General features: G+C 43.8%; 2 protein-coding genes across 4 annotated transcripts in view; one reads left to right on the top strand and one right to left on the bottom strand.

The window, feature by feature from the left end:
- Positions 1 to 8,501: 8,501 nt before the first annotated feature.
- On the bottom strand, positions 8,502 to 10,940 carry LOC143344334 (uncharacterized). Its single transcript, XM_076770308.1, has 3 exons — positions 10,848 to 10,940; positions 9,896 to 10,301; positions 8,502 to 9,576 (listed from the first exon to the last, which is right to left on the bottom strand). The coding sequence occupies exons 2-3, from the start codon at positions 9,939 to 9,941 to the stop codon at positions 8,741 to 8,743; spliced, it is 882 nt and encodes a 293-aa protein (XP_076626423.1). The 5' UTR covers positions 9,942 to 10,301; positions 10,848 to 10,940; the 3' UTR covers positions 8,502 to 8,740.
- Positions 10,941 to 12,946: 2,006 nt separating this feature from the next.
- Bif (protein phosphatase 1-binding protein bifocal) overlaps positions 12,947 to 17,166 on the top strand; it is a 33,823-nt gene continuing 29,603 nt past the window's right edge. For 2 of the 3 annotated variants that reach the window (XR_013080096.1, XM_076770305.1), the window contains exon 1: positions 12,949 to 16,633. Coding sequence is in view for 2 of the 3 variants with exons in the window: in XM_076770305.1 (XP_076626420.1) it covers positions 13,733 to 16,633 (2,901 nt within the window). In the remaining variant the exon portion in view is untranslated. Of the gene's footprint in view, positions 16,634 to 17,166 lie in introns of all 3 variants that reach the window. The other variant, XM_076770307.1, reaches the window with a different exon arrangement.

Genomic DNA, 17,166 nt, shown 5'->3' on the forward strand with positions numbered 1-17,166 from the left:
AGCCAGTTTCGCGCGTTTTCTTACATGTCTAATTGACATCAATTATGATATCTCTAAACGTAATCATCAACTCATAGACCATATTTCGGGTTCAGTCGATCTTTAATTAAGGTGTGAATGCATTTATTTTAACGCATTGAATCGTAATTTTTGTTTTATTTCTGTTACAGACTTTGCTGCTATTCGGCTGGAGGGGACGCTACCGGCATGCAATGGATGGACGCCATTTGCTTGCAAGCTACCGGCAAACAATGGATGGACGCCATTGATGCTTGGAAGTCGCAGATCGAGGAAATACGAAATTCAATATTGGTAAACTCAACTTCACTATAACATCTGATTATGTATCTATATTTGTTACATATTTTTGTGTTTTTATCGATGAAATTTAATACTAAATCGATAAATAGACAGATCTGTGTGTTTACTGAATTACTTTTTATTTCTAATCTCGAATTTTCATTTTATCTTTTAGAAATTTTGATGACCGCGCGCAATGCGGTCAGTAAATTCAGTGCTTTTGTCGTTTAGAGTTTCTTGTTTTTCGAAGCACAGTGACTTCGAGTAGATTATTGTTTCAATTTTAGGGACACGCGGAATTCGAGTCAGTGTGTATTGCGTTCTTGTGAATTTTGTTCAGAGCACCGGTGCTTTCTCTCCTTTATGAATCGCGATTCTAGAGTCAGTGCATCACTGAACAGTATTTGGCGATGTCTACGAGCAAAAAATGTAAGTATCTTTTTTATTTTAAAACAAAAAAATTGTTTGTTTTAAATTTTGCTACATTAAATTTCCAATATTAGCAAAAGTTTTTTATTAAAATTAAAGTTTCGATAATTTAAGAAATAGAGTGTTATATTTGCTGTTTCTTTTTTCAGGATCCTAACATCCCATCAACGTACCTACTTACGGATCCAGGAACCTCTTGATGACTTCGCTGATGACTCCTACTAACCAATCTAGTCGTGCGGGTGCTTGCACTCTACAATTGGTGAGTTGCATGCCAAATTTTATTCCTCTGGTCCCCAATCACGTCGTAGGACAAAAAGGTCCGAATCGACGCGGGTGACCAGTTGTATACGTGCTATCTTTGACGAATGCAGTGACTTGTACTTTTTTATTATTTAGTTCAGGCTAGGGCCTTCATGTATCCCGCGTGTTTTAATATGATAAATGCTGCATATTAAATGAATATTTGTATGTAACTGAGTAATGTTAAAACATGAATAGTAATTATAATGAAATTATATGCTTTTACTTTTTATTGCATTTACTATATAATGATGTTAGTATTGATATTATTATGTCAATACAAGTATTGAATATTGATCGTTTTTTATATTTTTCTTATTTCGCGTTAAAATATAATTTGATAAGTGTCTGTAGAAGATACTACAGTCTTTTGTTAGTCGTTTAAAAATATGATGTGGCATTTCATGTACAGGAAGGCATTTCGCGGCGGGTAGATTTCCAAGTTAAAGTAACATGCAATGTTTACTATTCTCATCTTTCAAATAAATCACTTTAACAACGAAATCGACCCAAGGGTAGTTAGATATTTTAATTAATAATTCAGTAAATGTATTTCAAATAATTATCTTAAATTTTCAAAGTAATTTATTTTGTCTCAAAGTCTTTTCTTCTAAATAATTAAATTTTAATCATAAAAATTTTCTGTAGTGCTAACATTTTTTAATATTAATATTAATACCAAATTTTTGCTCCTCATTTATTACAAATAAAAAGTCCATTCATTGCAACTGAGAATAAAATACGAAAAAACAAAAAAAATATTATATTGTCTCGTTATGATTTACTAATCAGTCTTTCTAGTCAGGATTTTCAGGTTATTTTTCCGTGTTCATTGCCTAATCTCACTCAAGTGCCTAGGTGCTACTTGGGTGAGCAAAGGCAATGGGTACGATGATTTAGACTGTAAGATTTGTAATAACAATTTATATGTATGCGGCTGACAATGCTAGTGTATCGTGCGCGACGTATTTCCATATGTGTGTGTGTGTGTGGTTAGGCTGTGGAAGTGCGTCGTTTCAAAAGATCATTATTTTGAAGTTTAAAATGTTGTAACACTAGATTTTAATAAATTGCAATAACAATGTTCTCTAATTACTATTTATTTGGCAATAGTTGATATTGCATACACGACAGTAATATTATAAAATGCTTAATAGATTAACTTCTGATTTTACATATATTATAATTTATTAAAAACTATATTACATATATTCAAACATTATACAGGGTGTTCGGTCACCCCTGGGAAAAATTTTAATAAAGGATTTTAGAGGCCAAAATAAGACGAAAATCAAGAATACCAATTTGTTGATGGAGGCTTCGTTAAAAAGTTATTAACAATTAAATTCAAAAATTTCAAATCCTTCTGAAAAAATTATTTTTATTTGCAGGGGTCAATTACAATCATTTTTGATCATTATATATACCCCCGAAATCCTACACATTTTCGAGAAAAAAATTCGAGTAAGTGCTGAAAGTTTTGGGTGAAAAAAAAGACTTTCGAATCGTCTTGGAAAAATTATTCCTAGTTGCAGGGGTCAATTGCAAGCATTTTTGGTCAATAGACATACCCCCGAAATCCTACTCAGTTTCGAGAAAAAAATTCCTTACCGAAAATATAATTTCTGGCCAGAAATGTCTGCCCGAATTTTCATGCGAATCTTTAAAACGTCATAACTTCTGAACGGATTGGACGATTTTAATGTTTAAAAAAGCAAACTACGCGTATTTTGGTGGAGAATACGTACAAATTGCAAAAATATTCGAAAAGTTGGTCCTTGACCCCGCAAAATGAGAAAAACCCCATAAACATGGTCCAATTTTCAAACAGCCATAACTCCTATAATTGTGAATATATTTCAATGAAACTTTTTTCTGAAGTAGAGCTCATGGGTGCCTACAAAAAAGTATTAGACAACTTTTCTGTAGGACGTCAAACAAAATTACTAAAAATGAAAAACGAATTTTTAAGAAAAATCGACGGGGGGTAGGTGCTTAAATTTTTCGACGAAAAAAAAAATTTTTAATTAATTCTAAAAAAATTATTTTCGGTTGCGGGGGTCAATTACAATCATTTTTGGTGAATAGACATACCCCCGAAATCCTACCCACTTTCTACAAAAAAATTCGAGATGTGAAATTTTTCGACGGAAAAAAAAAATTTCAAATCGTTTTGAAAAAATTATTTTCGGTTGCGGGAGTCAATTACAATCATTTTTGGTCAATAGACATACCCTCGAAATCTTACGCATTTTCACGAAAAAAATTCAGTAAGGTCGGAACTTTAAACGTTAATAACTGTTTAACGAAGCCTTCATCAACAAATTGGTATTCTTGATTTTCGTCTTATTTTGGCCTCTAGAATCCCCAATTAAAATTTTTCCCAGGGATGGCCGAACACCCTGTATAGTATGCATATAGTAGAGATACGCAATGAGCGCTAGTTTTTGTCAGCCGATTTCAGCAAATGGTACGTACCTTAGAGTGTGAATGTTTGCAATGTTCGGGTGTCGGAGGAACCCCGGGGCGTCCTCCCTAGTTTAGGTTGCGCCCGAACATTATGCATGAGAATCGTGGAGTGTTTGTTTTGGCGGGAATGTGTTTTGCTATTTTTTAAATATAGGTTTAGGTAGGTAGGTCACTTAACTTCTGGTGTGCGTGTTTAGATCTAAGTAGGTAGGGTCAGGGCAGGGCTGGCCACAGTCTTTTTCGGGTAGGCGCGTCTTCGCGTGGCAGTCCTGTACCTGTAGTTGGATTTCGAGAGTGGAAGAGTTAACCGATTCAAATGGTTTGCACCGTTTGTTTTGGTGTTACTTTCCATTCTTGGAATCGCTGCGACTTCAAAGTCGCTCTTCGCGTACGCGGCCGTGGTTAGCCCCTCACGAAACGCTCGTCCCGCTCGAGTTTCTTCGCAACTGTTCCGATAACGATTCGTAGAATTGTTGGAGGACTGTGTATTGCACGGAATCTCGAGCCTAGTATTAAGTTTCAGGCTTCGGCAGGACCGCCGAAGAAAGAAGAGACTCTCGGGAGTCGAAGGGGCCCTGACAAACTGTCGCAAGAATGGGCTGCAACGAATGGTTCTCCATCTTCATCTTCGGACGAGGATGGAGAATCATTATTTGGTTCTACTGTGTCACTGTATTCGTCTGTAATTGTAGTAGTAGTATTTGTTGTAGTATTTATAGTTTTTCAGATGGTATTTGTACCACAACGATCAGCTGTTTTGGAGAAATCGCGGTTTGCATTAGTGTTGCGAAATACAAATGATCGCGTTTGCTTCTAGGGTAGTGTTGCGACTAATAAAAATATGTCATGATTAATGTTAGAGTTGCGAATGCTAAGAATTTTTCGCGTTTGCTTTTTCAGGGTAGAGTTGCGTGTAAACTAATCGTGGTTTGCAGTAGCGTTGCGAAATATAAATATTACTCGCGTTGTAAATATGATAATATGAATTTGATCGCGATTGTTTTAGTGTTGCGATTATTTTTTCGCGTTTACTTTCCAGGGTAGTGGCCATCATCACAGACGAGTAATACGAGTAGACCTTACACCTTATGGACTTTCGTGGCCCAATCTGACTGCCATATCGACCTGAAAATTCGGAGGTGATTTTAGCGTCCTCTTCTGATGTATGGCAGTCAGTTGAGAAACTATTCACTGAATTAGTATTGATAGGCAAACAGCTGTAGTGTTGCGTAAATACATGTGAGTTGACTATGGAAGGGATTAAAATTCCTTACTGAATCTGTTGGTAACGTTGCGAATGACGCGAAAATGGTAATGGGGTTTCGAGACCCCATAAAAATGAGCCGAAAAAATACATTGGTTGAAAGATCTACTCGCATACCTCGTCTTTGACAATACTCTAGAATCTTTGATGAATCAATGAGAATCAAAAATAATCTAGCGAAGAAGCTCTATATTTATGATGACCCATGCAAAGCGGATCGCAGCCAATTTGCTAATATTATTTAGCTTTTAATTAATAATTGCATTACCCAGCTAAGAGCGATACAATTATTAATTAAACGCTAAATAATATTACCCAGGTCTCACCACGAGGAGGTTGCTGCGAGTGGAGACCCGAAGGGAGATAGGTGGAATCCAAGTTCCATCGATCTCCCTTTTACATCCTTAGAAACTAGTCATGCCAAGTAATTATTTTGTTTAAAAAGGGATGAAGCTAAATTATGGGAGACGCGACGCGACCGGATGCTGAACCGTGCAGCAGATCTTCGGATCGAATCGACACTACCCTTGGTAGATTGATTTCTATTTCTAGAAATCGATCTATCATTGGCAGGCGACTAGATCTTTCGGACAAACTGGACGGCCGATCACATGTTTCGTTCGACGAAACAGTGGTGACCGAAGCAAGAAACGAGAGAACGAGTCGAGAGAAGCTACTTGTTAAATAATTACTTGGCAATATTGGGAGACGCATACACTAGAGACTTAAAATTAACGTCGAAGCTAAAGTCTAGTCAAGTTGAAGCTAAAATTCGGACGATAGAAGGAAACAAAGTTCCTTGACTTAGTTGTACCAAACAATTATTTGGTTAAAAAGAGGGATGAAGCTAAATCGTGGGATACGCGACGCGACGCGATGCTGTACCGTGCAGCGGATCCGAGGATCGAACCTACTGCCCTTGCTAACTCGATCTCAACAAGAAAACAGAGAACTGCAACTCCGAATCGAGGTCTCCATTTCTCCAACGCAACCCGCCGGGAGCCCGAAGGACCCGACTTAGGCTGTCTGACAAAGAGAGAGTACCTGAGACAGAGTCGACTTCCGCTGGAAGGTATGCGTTTCCGCAGAATACGGAAACTCCACACCTTCCAGCGAAGTGCCGTTTTCCCTCAACCAAGCTTACCAAGGGAAGGCGATTAGATCTTTCGGACCAGATACACGGCCGATCACATGTTTCAATCGATGAAACAGCGGTGACCGAAGCTAGGAACGAGGGAACGAGAGAACGAGAAGCTACTTATTGAATAATTGCTTGGTAAGACGCGAAAATATGTACAATAAAGAAATCTTCGACGTTAATTTTAAGATTCGCGACGAAGCTTAAATCTAATAGACTTAGAATTATATGTCCCTCGGCGGATGTGGTGTACTCCCTCGATGTCCCTGCGAATAATCTGAAACTAAAATTGATACACATATTAGTGACATACGAAAGGAAATTTAATAAACACCATGCAAACTAGACAAAGCGATGGAATAATTTGTCGTGCTGATGTACCTAAGAGTGAGAATCTATAAGATTCTCGATGTTAGACCTACCTACGGAAATGTACAAGATTTACACATGATACAAACAAAGTATTCTACCTATACTTGCGTAACGAGAGTATAATATCGAAGTAAAATAGCAAATGATTCCAGAATTATCCGAAGAACCATACAAATTTCAAAGACGAACAGAAACAAAGATCGAAAACCCAACGCAGAATTGAAAATCCAACGATGAAATCAAAGAATGAAAATACCCAAGAATTAAACAAAATTTCTTAGCGAAATAGAACAAGAATAGAAACCTCATTCTAATTAGTGACATCGAAATTCATCAAATAATATACAAACAAAATACATAAAATAATATGCAAACAAAAATGGTACATGATCCAACACAATTATGCCAATTCAAAAAATAAGGCAGAAGTAGAAATAGAGGAGGAAAACATAATAATCAGAGAAAACCAGACAGTCAAAGAACATTGAATTATGACCAAACAAACAAAATAAACTGGTCAATTTTGTGATAATAATATAAATAAGTAAAGTGGGCTTACTACTTGTTGAGCATTAGTTACCATTACCAAGGAAACACCAAGGGTCCAGCTGTAACATAAGAAACGATTCGTAATTTAGCAAAACCGATGAACAGTTCCATAACGTTGAATTGGTATCAAACGACAAAATAGAAGTGGGGAGAGCAATTTTAAATAGTTCTTACCAGTGGTCATCACGGTCCGGCACTGGTCAGTAGTGGTCAGTAGTGGTCAGTAGTCGGATCTGCACTGGTCAGCACTGGTCAGTAGTGGTCAGTTCTGGTCAGTTCTGGTCAGTCCTGGTCAGTCCTGGTCAGCCCTGGTCACTCCTGGTCCCCAGTGGTCAGCACTCCACGAATGGCCTGGCTTTGGCCCGCGAGACCCGATCCCCCTGGATGCTCCAGGGGTACTGAAGAATTTGTCCAGCGGTAGTCTTCGAGAGGGGAAGTCGAAGAGTGGGGAGACAGTGTCAACGTGAAGAGTTAAGAACCGTTTGAACTAAAGAACAACGCTATTTCGATTGGTCCCACCTCTTGACCATTTCTGGATCTTCACTGGACCGCTGACCTTGATGTCCACCTCACTATTGACCACCAGTGACCATAAGCTAGTCATTGTTGATTATCGACCCATTAAAACTATTACGAAGATTAAAGTCTTCTTACGAGAATCCCCTTACAATATGATGCATGGTCTTTTTAACATTTTTTTCCACTTTGGAAGAGTGTATCTCATGTTATAAAACACTCATGGTACAGCGATAGCGTTCATCCCACTAGCGATAGGTCTATTCTTTACCTCGTTTATGTGTAATAGGTATGTATGGGTCGGAAAATAAAAATGCCTGGCCAGTTGAGACTCAAAATCGTATGCAGGTTGACGCAAATCGGATTTTAGCTGTTTTGAAAGGAAGAAAGACTTAAATTCGCCTTCTTTCTTGAATTCCCGAAGCTGTCCAAAGCACCTAAGCTCACGTACACATGGCTGTGAATTAGTGTGTGTAAATGGAGGAGTAAGCTTACTCTGGGCAGCGGTCTGCCGTCTGATAACACTGTTATGAATCAATTTTTAGATTTATCAAGACACATATGTGTAACCTCCGTATCTGTAGTATTACTCATTCTCTATTCGTTAATTTTTGTTAATACGTGTCTTTTTGTACATCAGTTCGAACAATTGCCATACCGAGCGAAAAATTCGGAGTCAGTTGAGAAACCATTCACTGAATTAGTATTGATGGGCAGACAGTTGTAACGTGTGCGTAAGTACATGTGAGTTGACTATGCAGGGATTGAAATTCATTTCTAAATCTGTTGGTAATGTTGCGAGTGACACGAAAATGGTAATGGGGCTCTAGAGTCCCAGAAAAATGGGCCGAAAAAATACATTGGGTGAAAGGTCTACTTGTATACCTTGTCTGTGGTACAACTTCAGTTCATTAAAAAATAATGGAATTCCTCTAATTTCATTTCCTACCATAATAAGCGCTATGGTCGTTTTCTATAGCCCGTTGGTAAGGTTGCGAATGACACCGAAATGGTAATAGGGTTCTATAGCCTAGGAGAAATGAGTCGGAGAAGTACATTGACTGTAACACCTATTTGTGTACCTCATCTGTGGCTACATAACAAAAATGACACAGAAAATCTACCCATTGTAATTATATTTGAATATCTTTATATGCAATGTAATATCGGTACAAGTAATTATATTACTGTGTTACAATTTATTCGTACAAAACATTTCCTATCAGATTTCATATTCTTAAGAAATATTTATTACATATTACAATTTATTTTATTCTTCTATCCTTTTATCCTGCACTGTATCAGTACATACGGTCAATAATACTTCAAGTTATCTCATTTACATAAACTATATGTAGAGTCACTTTTGTCTTAAAACTAAGTCATTAACGCATTGTTCATTACATGTTCAAATGGAGATGCTGAGCAGCGGCGATAATTTGACTCTTTTGTAACTCTAGTTTTTGCTCCTTCAACTTTAAAAGCCTTTTCTGAACCTCCAACTCATTCTGCCTCATTGCCATTTCCTCTTTGTGCCTTTTCTCTTTGTTCTTTTCCGCGATCGCGAAGTTCTTGGACATTTCGTCGAGAAATCTCTCGACAAGCATGGTCCATGTTTCCTTCAAGTCCGACTCGTCGTTTTTATTGTTCGACGAGTAATTCGGTGCAGCTGCCGCGAGAGGGTCTTCCAGTTGCTGACGATCGATGGTGTTGCTTTGTTGCTCCTCGGTCGCCGGTTTCGGTAAAATGAACGCGTACTTAGCGGCCTCAGTTGGCGACATATCGTTCTCTTCGAAATACATATGCCTGTTCTTTTCGTTAAAAATTTCGTCCAGTGCTCTTTTGTGCTCCCAGTGACCGTAATGCCTCATTCTACCGGGCTTCTTCAAGCGTTTGCGGAACACAAGATTCTTATACTTACGCTCGAGTACGCGCCATTTGTTTTCGCATTTCTGCGGACTGAAGTAGAACCCGTAGTTTTGCATTTGGTGCGAAATCATCTCGAACATTTCGCGCAGGCTTCTGATCTGCGTCGATTGCCCCACCATTGATCGATATTTTTTATATTGGCTAATGAGGCAAGCAGTGGCTTTGCTGGTCCATAAATTCAAAGCGGCACTGGACGGCATCGTGCCATTGTCGAAACCGGGAAAACCATTTTCGTGTTCTTCCTCGACGTAACACTGTATCGGCGGTTGTTCCACCTTGATTTCCATTTGTGAGTCGAGCATTCCCCCTTTTAAGAATACATTTACACGTTAAAGTGGTTCAAGCTTGTACTATGTGTTATCAAGGTCAAACGAATGAAAGGAGTCTTTTTATCGAAACGCTACGTGGTTCTGTGAATTTATTCGGGCAAGAGTTATCGACGGCGTTCGAAATTCCCGCGGAAACGGTCGGAGATTCGTCTAGACGCTTATCGCGTGCTTGTAGCGCTTACCGTGCAACCTTCGAAACATATAACGTGAACGTCGAGCGGTCAAAGTAGGAGAGAACTCAGGCAAAACGTAGCTCTATTATACGATCTGGCCATGTTTGAGAACAGTTTTTCTTACCTTTCTGCTCCGTAATATCTGCCATATTAGCGTGCACTCGTAACATAACCTCCGTTCCAATCTCCGAGAGAAGTCCAGCACGAGTGCCAATCTCGGTCGTGGCACGGTCTCACAGGAGGCCGAAAAACCAATGGAAACTAGTTTCTTCCAGTTTCTTTTAGTTCGAAACCGGTTTCTTTCTGGAACTGGTTCCGTACGCGTCGCGGACTGGCGGCCATATTACCTCGTGTCTCTTACGAACACCAACTGTATCTTACTCCGTGTGCGTACTACGTCGAATCGAGTATGCAGTACGTGTTTCGAACACATTCGACTACCAAACCAATACGCATACTTTTGGGGTTTATATTTTATCAGCTTCTATCTCCGTGTCCATCTGGAAAACATAATATTCTCACAATACTGCCTACACAAAATATATTATACAACAGAGAAACAATTTTTATTCTTTCGTAATAGATCGTCTACGTTCCGTCCACGTAACGATTAATCGACAGTATGGGCCGCGCATCGAAATATTATTTACGTTAATATCGAAGAGAAAGAACCGTTGCACAACTGACGAACTACTTTGCGCCAATTTGCAACCAAGTTTCGATCTATGAAAAAAAAAAATCATTAAAGCCGCATTCCAGATTTATCGATAACGCGAATATATTTCATTACTCGTTAGATCATGGTAAATAGTTGCATAAATCGTATGCGTTCCATCTAATGGTTCTTAGGCATTTCTACGATTCGATGAAGCTTACGATTCTCTGTGAATCGTTCCAAGCATCTTCTTTCGCTTTCATCGTATAAAACACGCTTCGTGTCATAATTAGTAATTAACTTTAGTTTCCCGTGTTATTAACATTCATACATATATGAATATTCGTGCACGCGCGGCTATCGCAAGCACGAGAACAGTTCGGTAAAACCTACGAGGAATTATAATTCCATCGAATCGTACCTTTCACCATTTTTGTCGATAATTATCGACCATTGCAGATCGTTCGGCGATAACGAGCGATCCGGTCGATATATTCGAGATCCGCTGTCGATCGTGGCGCAGTTACGCGATCTCTGTAAGGCATTGATCTCGATACAAAGGCTGCTCGATGATTTACTTTCCCTTCGAGAAGAATCGAGAAGCGCAACGCTCGAAGCTATGCTTTAATCGATCGATTGTTTCGCAATAGTTTCTGTCGCTCCTGGCAATCGATGAGGGATTTATCCTGATAACGCTTTTAATTCGATCCACGACGACCGCTTGTCTTCAGATAACACGAACTAATTCGATGTTCACGTTATGTTCGTAATTAATCTCCTATTCGTATTGATCGTTATTCGAACGACATCGAATTTATTCTTCGCCTTGCAAAGGCTACTGGAATAAAATTTTATTCGATTGAATCTCTATTGGAATGCTGTTCCAATAAGGATTTATACAATTCTAACTCTGCGTGTATCTGAAAGTAGGCATTCTAGCCTTGAGCGCGAAAATGACTAAGCACGACCCCGAAGGTCAATGTTTGTAGGAACGATCGAAGGTTCTTTGTTTCGTCTAGCGAATGTCAAAGTCGTCAGAAACGCGCTTCGGTACGAGTGCCGGGCACCGGAAGCGAACTATTTCACGAACCAGTCGGGACTGCATAACCTCGCGCGTGTATAAAACAGTCTATATAACGGAACAACAACCGCGTGCAAGCATTTCGCGTTTAGCGTGTAATGAACTAACAATCCGAGCCAGACTCGTGGGTCACGGAACACGAGGAAACGCCTCGGATGCTCGGAATTCCATGTTTTGGGTCATCGTTCGTTCCGATTCTCAGATCCGTCCTGTTTTTCTCGTACTCGTTATTATCGTCCGCCGGATGCGCTTCCCCCTCGCTCTAAACGTGCTCAACACGTGTTACATTTTTTTCATAGAGTCCGTTTAGCGATAAAGGGTACGGGGACGCGATAAATCGCGGCCCAAGCAACGGATCGTTCGACAATTTTTTTTTTTTTCAAACCCCCTTAAAGCCAGAAAGACGAAACGGAAAATTTCAGATTTTCTTACCGATTACACGGTCGAAATTATTTCTATAAGATTGGTTTCAAATTGATTTCCATTTTACTATAAGCGATTTCAGTAACAGATTGTTAGAAGTTGGTGACGCTTTTTTTTTTAAATTTGAACCGCGAGCAAACGCATACGGCGTACATCGCGACGGTTGGAAAATGTATGCAAGAAAACTATCAAGATGTGATTTACGAGAGGTCCGAGAGGTCTAAAGAAGCAAGACTGCACGCAGAGAAGGACAAGAGGTTCTAAATGAGTAGCTTTGAGAAGGAGGAAGGACTGCTTCGTGGTGCTGGAATAGGAGATTAATTACGGACAGCTCTTATTACTACCTGAAACTTTAAGTCGTCTGCCTAGACACCTCATTTTTCAAGCTGGTCCCATATTATTTTTCGTCTCGAACGGATGACCCAAAGTCGTACGCGAAAATCGTTTATTCTGCACCGAACGCCGCCATTTTTTAAAATTTATTTCCCTAGAGAATCTATATAAATAGCTTCCGGAAGCTAGATTTGAATCCAATCGAGAATTTCTAGAGCGTATTAGTTCCTGAGGTTTCGTTTGATAATCGGAGTAACAAAGCAGTATTATTTAACAGCTTGCAGATAGTATTTGAAAACATCGATAAAGATTGCACTGGAAAACTAATAAACAGTATCAGGGCCATTGAGAACGTCAGTTGTGTTCAACGACAGAATCGGTAAATAAAAAGAACGAGTCGTTAAACGGTAGAACCTCACCCTTCGTAGACGGTGGCCATCCCTTCGTATTTCGTATTTCCCGCTGCACAGGAAGCGAGGGTCTGATCGCGATATACCCTCGTAACAGGGAGCGTGCGATTTCGATATTAGTTTGTGGCATTCGATAGGAGCGGTTCGGTCCATGGCGTGACGTCAGGGTGGCGGATCGAGCAGTCGCAAAGGAAACGAGGGGCAAGGAGCGGCGTGGAGAGTGGAGAGGGTCGGCTCGGATGGGTTTTGGCGTGCGTGCAGCGCGAGGGGGCTGGTGCATAGGAGATGGGAGGGAGAGAGAGGATATCTCTCTCTCGAGCAGACAGGCAGGGGCAGGAGCGGAGTGCGAGCGAACGAGCGAGGACGGCCGTGCGCTCGCCTTTCGTCGGCGTTTCGTGTGGGTGCGCGGTGAGTGCGTGCGTGAGTGCGTGCTCACGGGTTGGTACTTTCGATTTCCAGCGATTGGCGAGCCTTTGCTTCGCCGGCCACCACGCTGCACCAGGAAGCGGACACGATAGTTAACCATGGAGTGAAATAGTACGCGCACGGTACGTCGAGAGTTACTGTGTTCCCGTCCTGTCAGTTCTGTGCGCGGTGTGTACGTTCGGATGCGTGTTCGGAACAGGTGCCTTTCTCGATTCTTCCCGGTTATTCGTTTTCGAAAGCATCGTCTCGTATCGATCCGCGGAACAACGACCGATCCGTCGCGTCGTTACGATCCCCGGCGACGACCGTTCAACGACCGTTCAACGACCACGGGCGTTCCGTGTCTCGTGAAGCACGAGGAACGAGATAAACGTGCCTCCTGTCAACCTCGTGCGCGCGCGATAACCGTATATGTCGCGTCTCGCGTACATCGATTTTTCAAGAATCGGTCGTCGGCTGGCCGTATCCGCGATCGCGGGATGAATTGTCGTGCGATCGCGATGGAAACCGTGCGTCGCGTCTAATCGTGAGATATATATACCCATCGACGGAATCTGCGAACGAACCGAGAGGGGAGAACCACTCGTGGAGAATCGGCCCCGCGTTTGCGAACGCGCCCATCGCGCGTCCAACATGGCTACCGCCAGCAACGCGACGACCAGCGCCGGCGAAACGGGCGGCAACAATGCCGTGCCCCAGTGGAAAAGGGACTTGATTCAACGGCGTAGACAACAGAGCAAGGTTCTAGCGAGCAACGGGGCGAGCGTGAAACTATGCACGGCGATGATCGGATCGTCCGCGACGACGGAATCCATCGATACGTATTGCGTTCAAGATCAATGCGCTGCCGGGAATCCGTTGTCCAGACCGCGATCGACGTCCATCGGAGAGGACAACATCGGTGTCAACAGTGTCGCGAATATCTCGTCCGGGAACGTTAACAGTGGTGGTGGAAACGCCATAGCCGGTGTCGTTGTGTCGTCTTCTCCGTTTTTCTCGAGAGGACCGGCCAGTGGCGCCACTGTCGCCAGCGGAACGACCGCCGCCAACAACCAAGCGCCGACAGTCGCGTGCAACATGCGTCTCGAGGCGGATCTATCGCTCTGCTCCGACTCGGAGGATGTCGCGAACGGCACGCTGAGCAAATCGTCGACAACGGACATGGAACGTAAATCGGAACACGGCGACGGATCCGAGAACGAGGACCCGAAGGGAATCGTCGACCCTCTGACCGGATGCGACGAGCACCGCACGGGATCGTCCACCTGTAGGACCGGCAACAACAACAACAAAGCGGAGAGGGACGTTCTCGCGGAACTGTCGCGAACCAAGGCGGAAATGTCGAGGAACCGAGCGGCCAGCGACGACGGGGAGAGCGACAGCTCGGAGGAGCTCCAGTACGGGCCGGGAATCGTGAACAAACTGAAAAGCAAGTACCTTAACCTCACTTTGAGAGAGATGAACAAAAGCCGCGCGACGGTGCAGCGTTTCCGGCGCGCGGCCAGCCTCGAGGATCTGCTGGATTGCGACGACGAGCCGGGCGAGAAGAGCGCGAGAAAGTACGCGAAAAGAGCGACGACCGGTGCCAGCGCGAAAACGGACAGGTACAGGAACGCCTCGCGGGGCAACGAATCGATGAAACGTGCCAGAAGCGTCGAGACTTTGATGAGGTGCAACGGCACCGAGGACCCGGGCAATGGCCGTTTGGCGGCGAACGGTTTGAAGCAAGAGCTGGCCAACGACCATATAATCCTGATAGATCGTACAACGGTGAAGATCGAGAGTCGATTGAACGAGCTGGACAGGCCAAAGCCAGTGAACAAGCCGAAGAGGATCAAACCGTTGCTGGCGGAGACCGAGAGGCCCCCGCCGGATCTAGTCAAGACCACCATGAGGATCTTCGAGGGCTCCGCGAAGAAGCTGAGACCGAGGGGCGAGGTAGCCGCCAAGGTAGCCACATTCAAGACCATAAACGACACCTTCAAGGCTCAGGCGCAGAAGAAGATCGTGGCGAAACCGCCGGTTCAGCCGAAGCCTTTCGTAAACGGGAACTCGAGGCCGGCTCCTGGCTCGCCTAAGAAGATCGTCCTGCCGCAGAAGCCTACCGCCGAGCTGATCGAGACTCAGCTGGGCCAGGAGGAGTACCACATCGACGGGGTGATCACGGATCCCATCGTGCAGTCGGTGTCGTCCGTAGTCAGCAAGTTTCAGCAGATCGAGAAGTCTCACTCGCCGTCGCCCTCGCCGGAGCCGTCCTTCAAACTCAAGTTCTCCCCAGTGGCCAGCCCGGAACCACCATTGAGCAAATTGAAATCCTCCCTCGAGATCAACGTCAAGTCACCGCCCGTGACGCCTGTCCTCTCCCCCAGAATAGCCTCCCCGAGGCTCCAGAGTCCGTCGTCGCCGATGAAGGACACCGGTTTCAGACAGTACGTGCACAGCCCTCCGTCGCCGATCAAGGACCCGCCCAGACGGAACTCCAGCCCCGTACACCACAAGCCACCCGCAAGTCCCAGCAGGGAGCTGCTCAAACAAATGTCCTCGCCGGAGACACCGAAGCCTCCGCGGCCACAGACGGAAGAGACGCCGACAACGATGAACAACGGCACCGAGCATCCTAGACAACAGTTGCCCGAGAGGGTGCCCAGCCCTACGAATCGAGACGCACCGGAGGAGTCAAAGTCCCTGCTGGAGGACCTCGCCCCCAGCGAAGAGAGTCAACCATCGGAGGAGGAGGTCGACGCGCCGAAAACCATCTCGAAAACGGCGCTGGAGAACATCGCGAGAACCGGGGTCACGATGCAGTTCAGCTTCAGCGACAAACCGAGTTTGGAGAAGAGTTACCTGCCCGGGTATAAGCAGAACGGTCAGAAGCCAACCGACGACCAGCAGCCGGATGCTCGTAACGAGACCAACTCCTCGGAGCCCAGAGGCAAGTCGTTTCTAGCCGGGGACGATTCGATGAACGTCGTTGCGGTGGACCAGGAGGCCGTGTCCAGGCTTCAGGAGAGGCTAGAGCCGGACAAGTGCGATAGGAAGATCGAGGACGCCAAGGAGGACGTCGAACCGAAGCCGATCGTCGAGAGCAACAAACCGATCGGGGCTATATGCAGCTTGGGGTTGATCAAGTCATCGACGACCGCCTCTTATCCGCAGATCAACGAGTCCAAGACGATAAGATGCCAGAAAACCAGCGAGTCGCCCCCTCAGAAGCAAATAGGCATCATCAGACCGCTGGTGTCCACCAAGACCCAGCATCTGCAGCAGAATTTGAGCAATCGAGAGTTGGAGAAGAATCTGATAAATCGCGTGAAGAGCATAGAGCAGCCCACCAAAGTGGTGGTCAGCCTGAAGAGCGCCGACGAGATTCAGCCCCCGAAGAAGACCGGCACAGGGGGCGGCGGACTGTGGGAAACGAAGCCGTGGAATCAGCAGAACAACACCATGGTGTTCAATTTCAGTAACCGGAAGGACGTGCCCGATTATATCGAGAACGACGGACTCATCATTAAGAGGAAACGGGAGAAGCCCAAAGTGAGTCATCGATTATTTTTAATCTTTTGGTTCTTGTTATTTATTACGGATCATCGCTCCGGCGCGATACGACGAATTCTTTCAGCCGAATTGCGACCCTCTCGCTGCTCCCACAGTATCTCGTACTGCGTAGTTCTTATTCGAACTCACCCTGTCGCGACGAAAGGGCTGAATCATAATGCGAGACTAGCCCTGCCTGGTAGGGTCGCACCGTATATTTTTGTTTCGTGTAGGGTGAGTCGGAGTTATGTAATTTTATACGTTCGTTGCTAACTTAGCGGAGGAAAACCAGCCTTGTAATTACCATAATTGGGGAGTACCTTGAAACATGTTAAATGTGAAAAATGGTAGGTTAAATTTGAGAGAAACGGGCTGTCAGGATTATTAACGATCAGCTGTTGGAGTAATAACGATTGCTTTATATATTACGAACGATCAACTACGTTGGTAGGGTAAATTTCGAGCAGATGTGTATCTCTACTTGGTGTGTAAAATCGCCCTAGCCAGACAAATTATAATAAAATAACTTTGCC

The sequence above is a fragment of the Colletes latitarsis genome, chromosome 8 (assembly GCF_051014445.1).
Source record: "Colletes latitarsis isolate SP2378_abdomen chromosome 8, iyColLati1, whole genome shotgun sequence".
NCBI classification, from domain to species: Eukaryota; Metazoa; Arthropoda; class Insecta; order Hymenoptera; family Colletidae; genus Colletes; species Colletes latitarsis.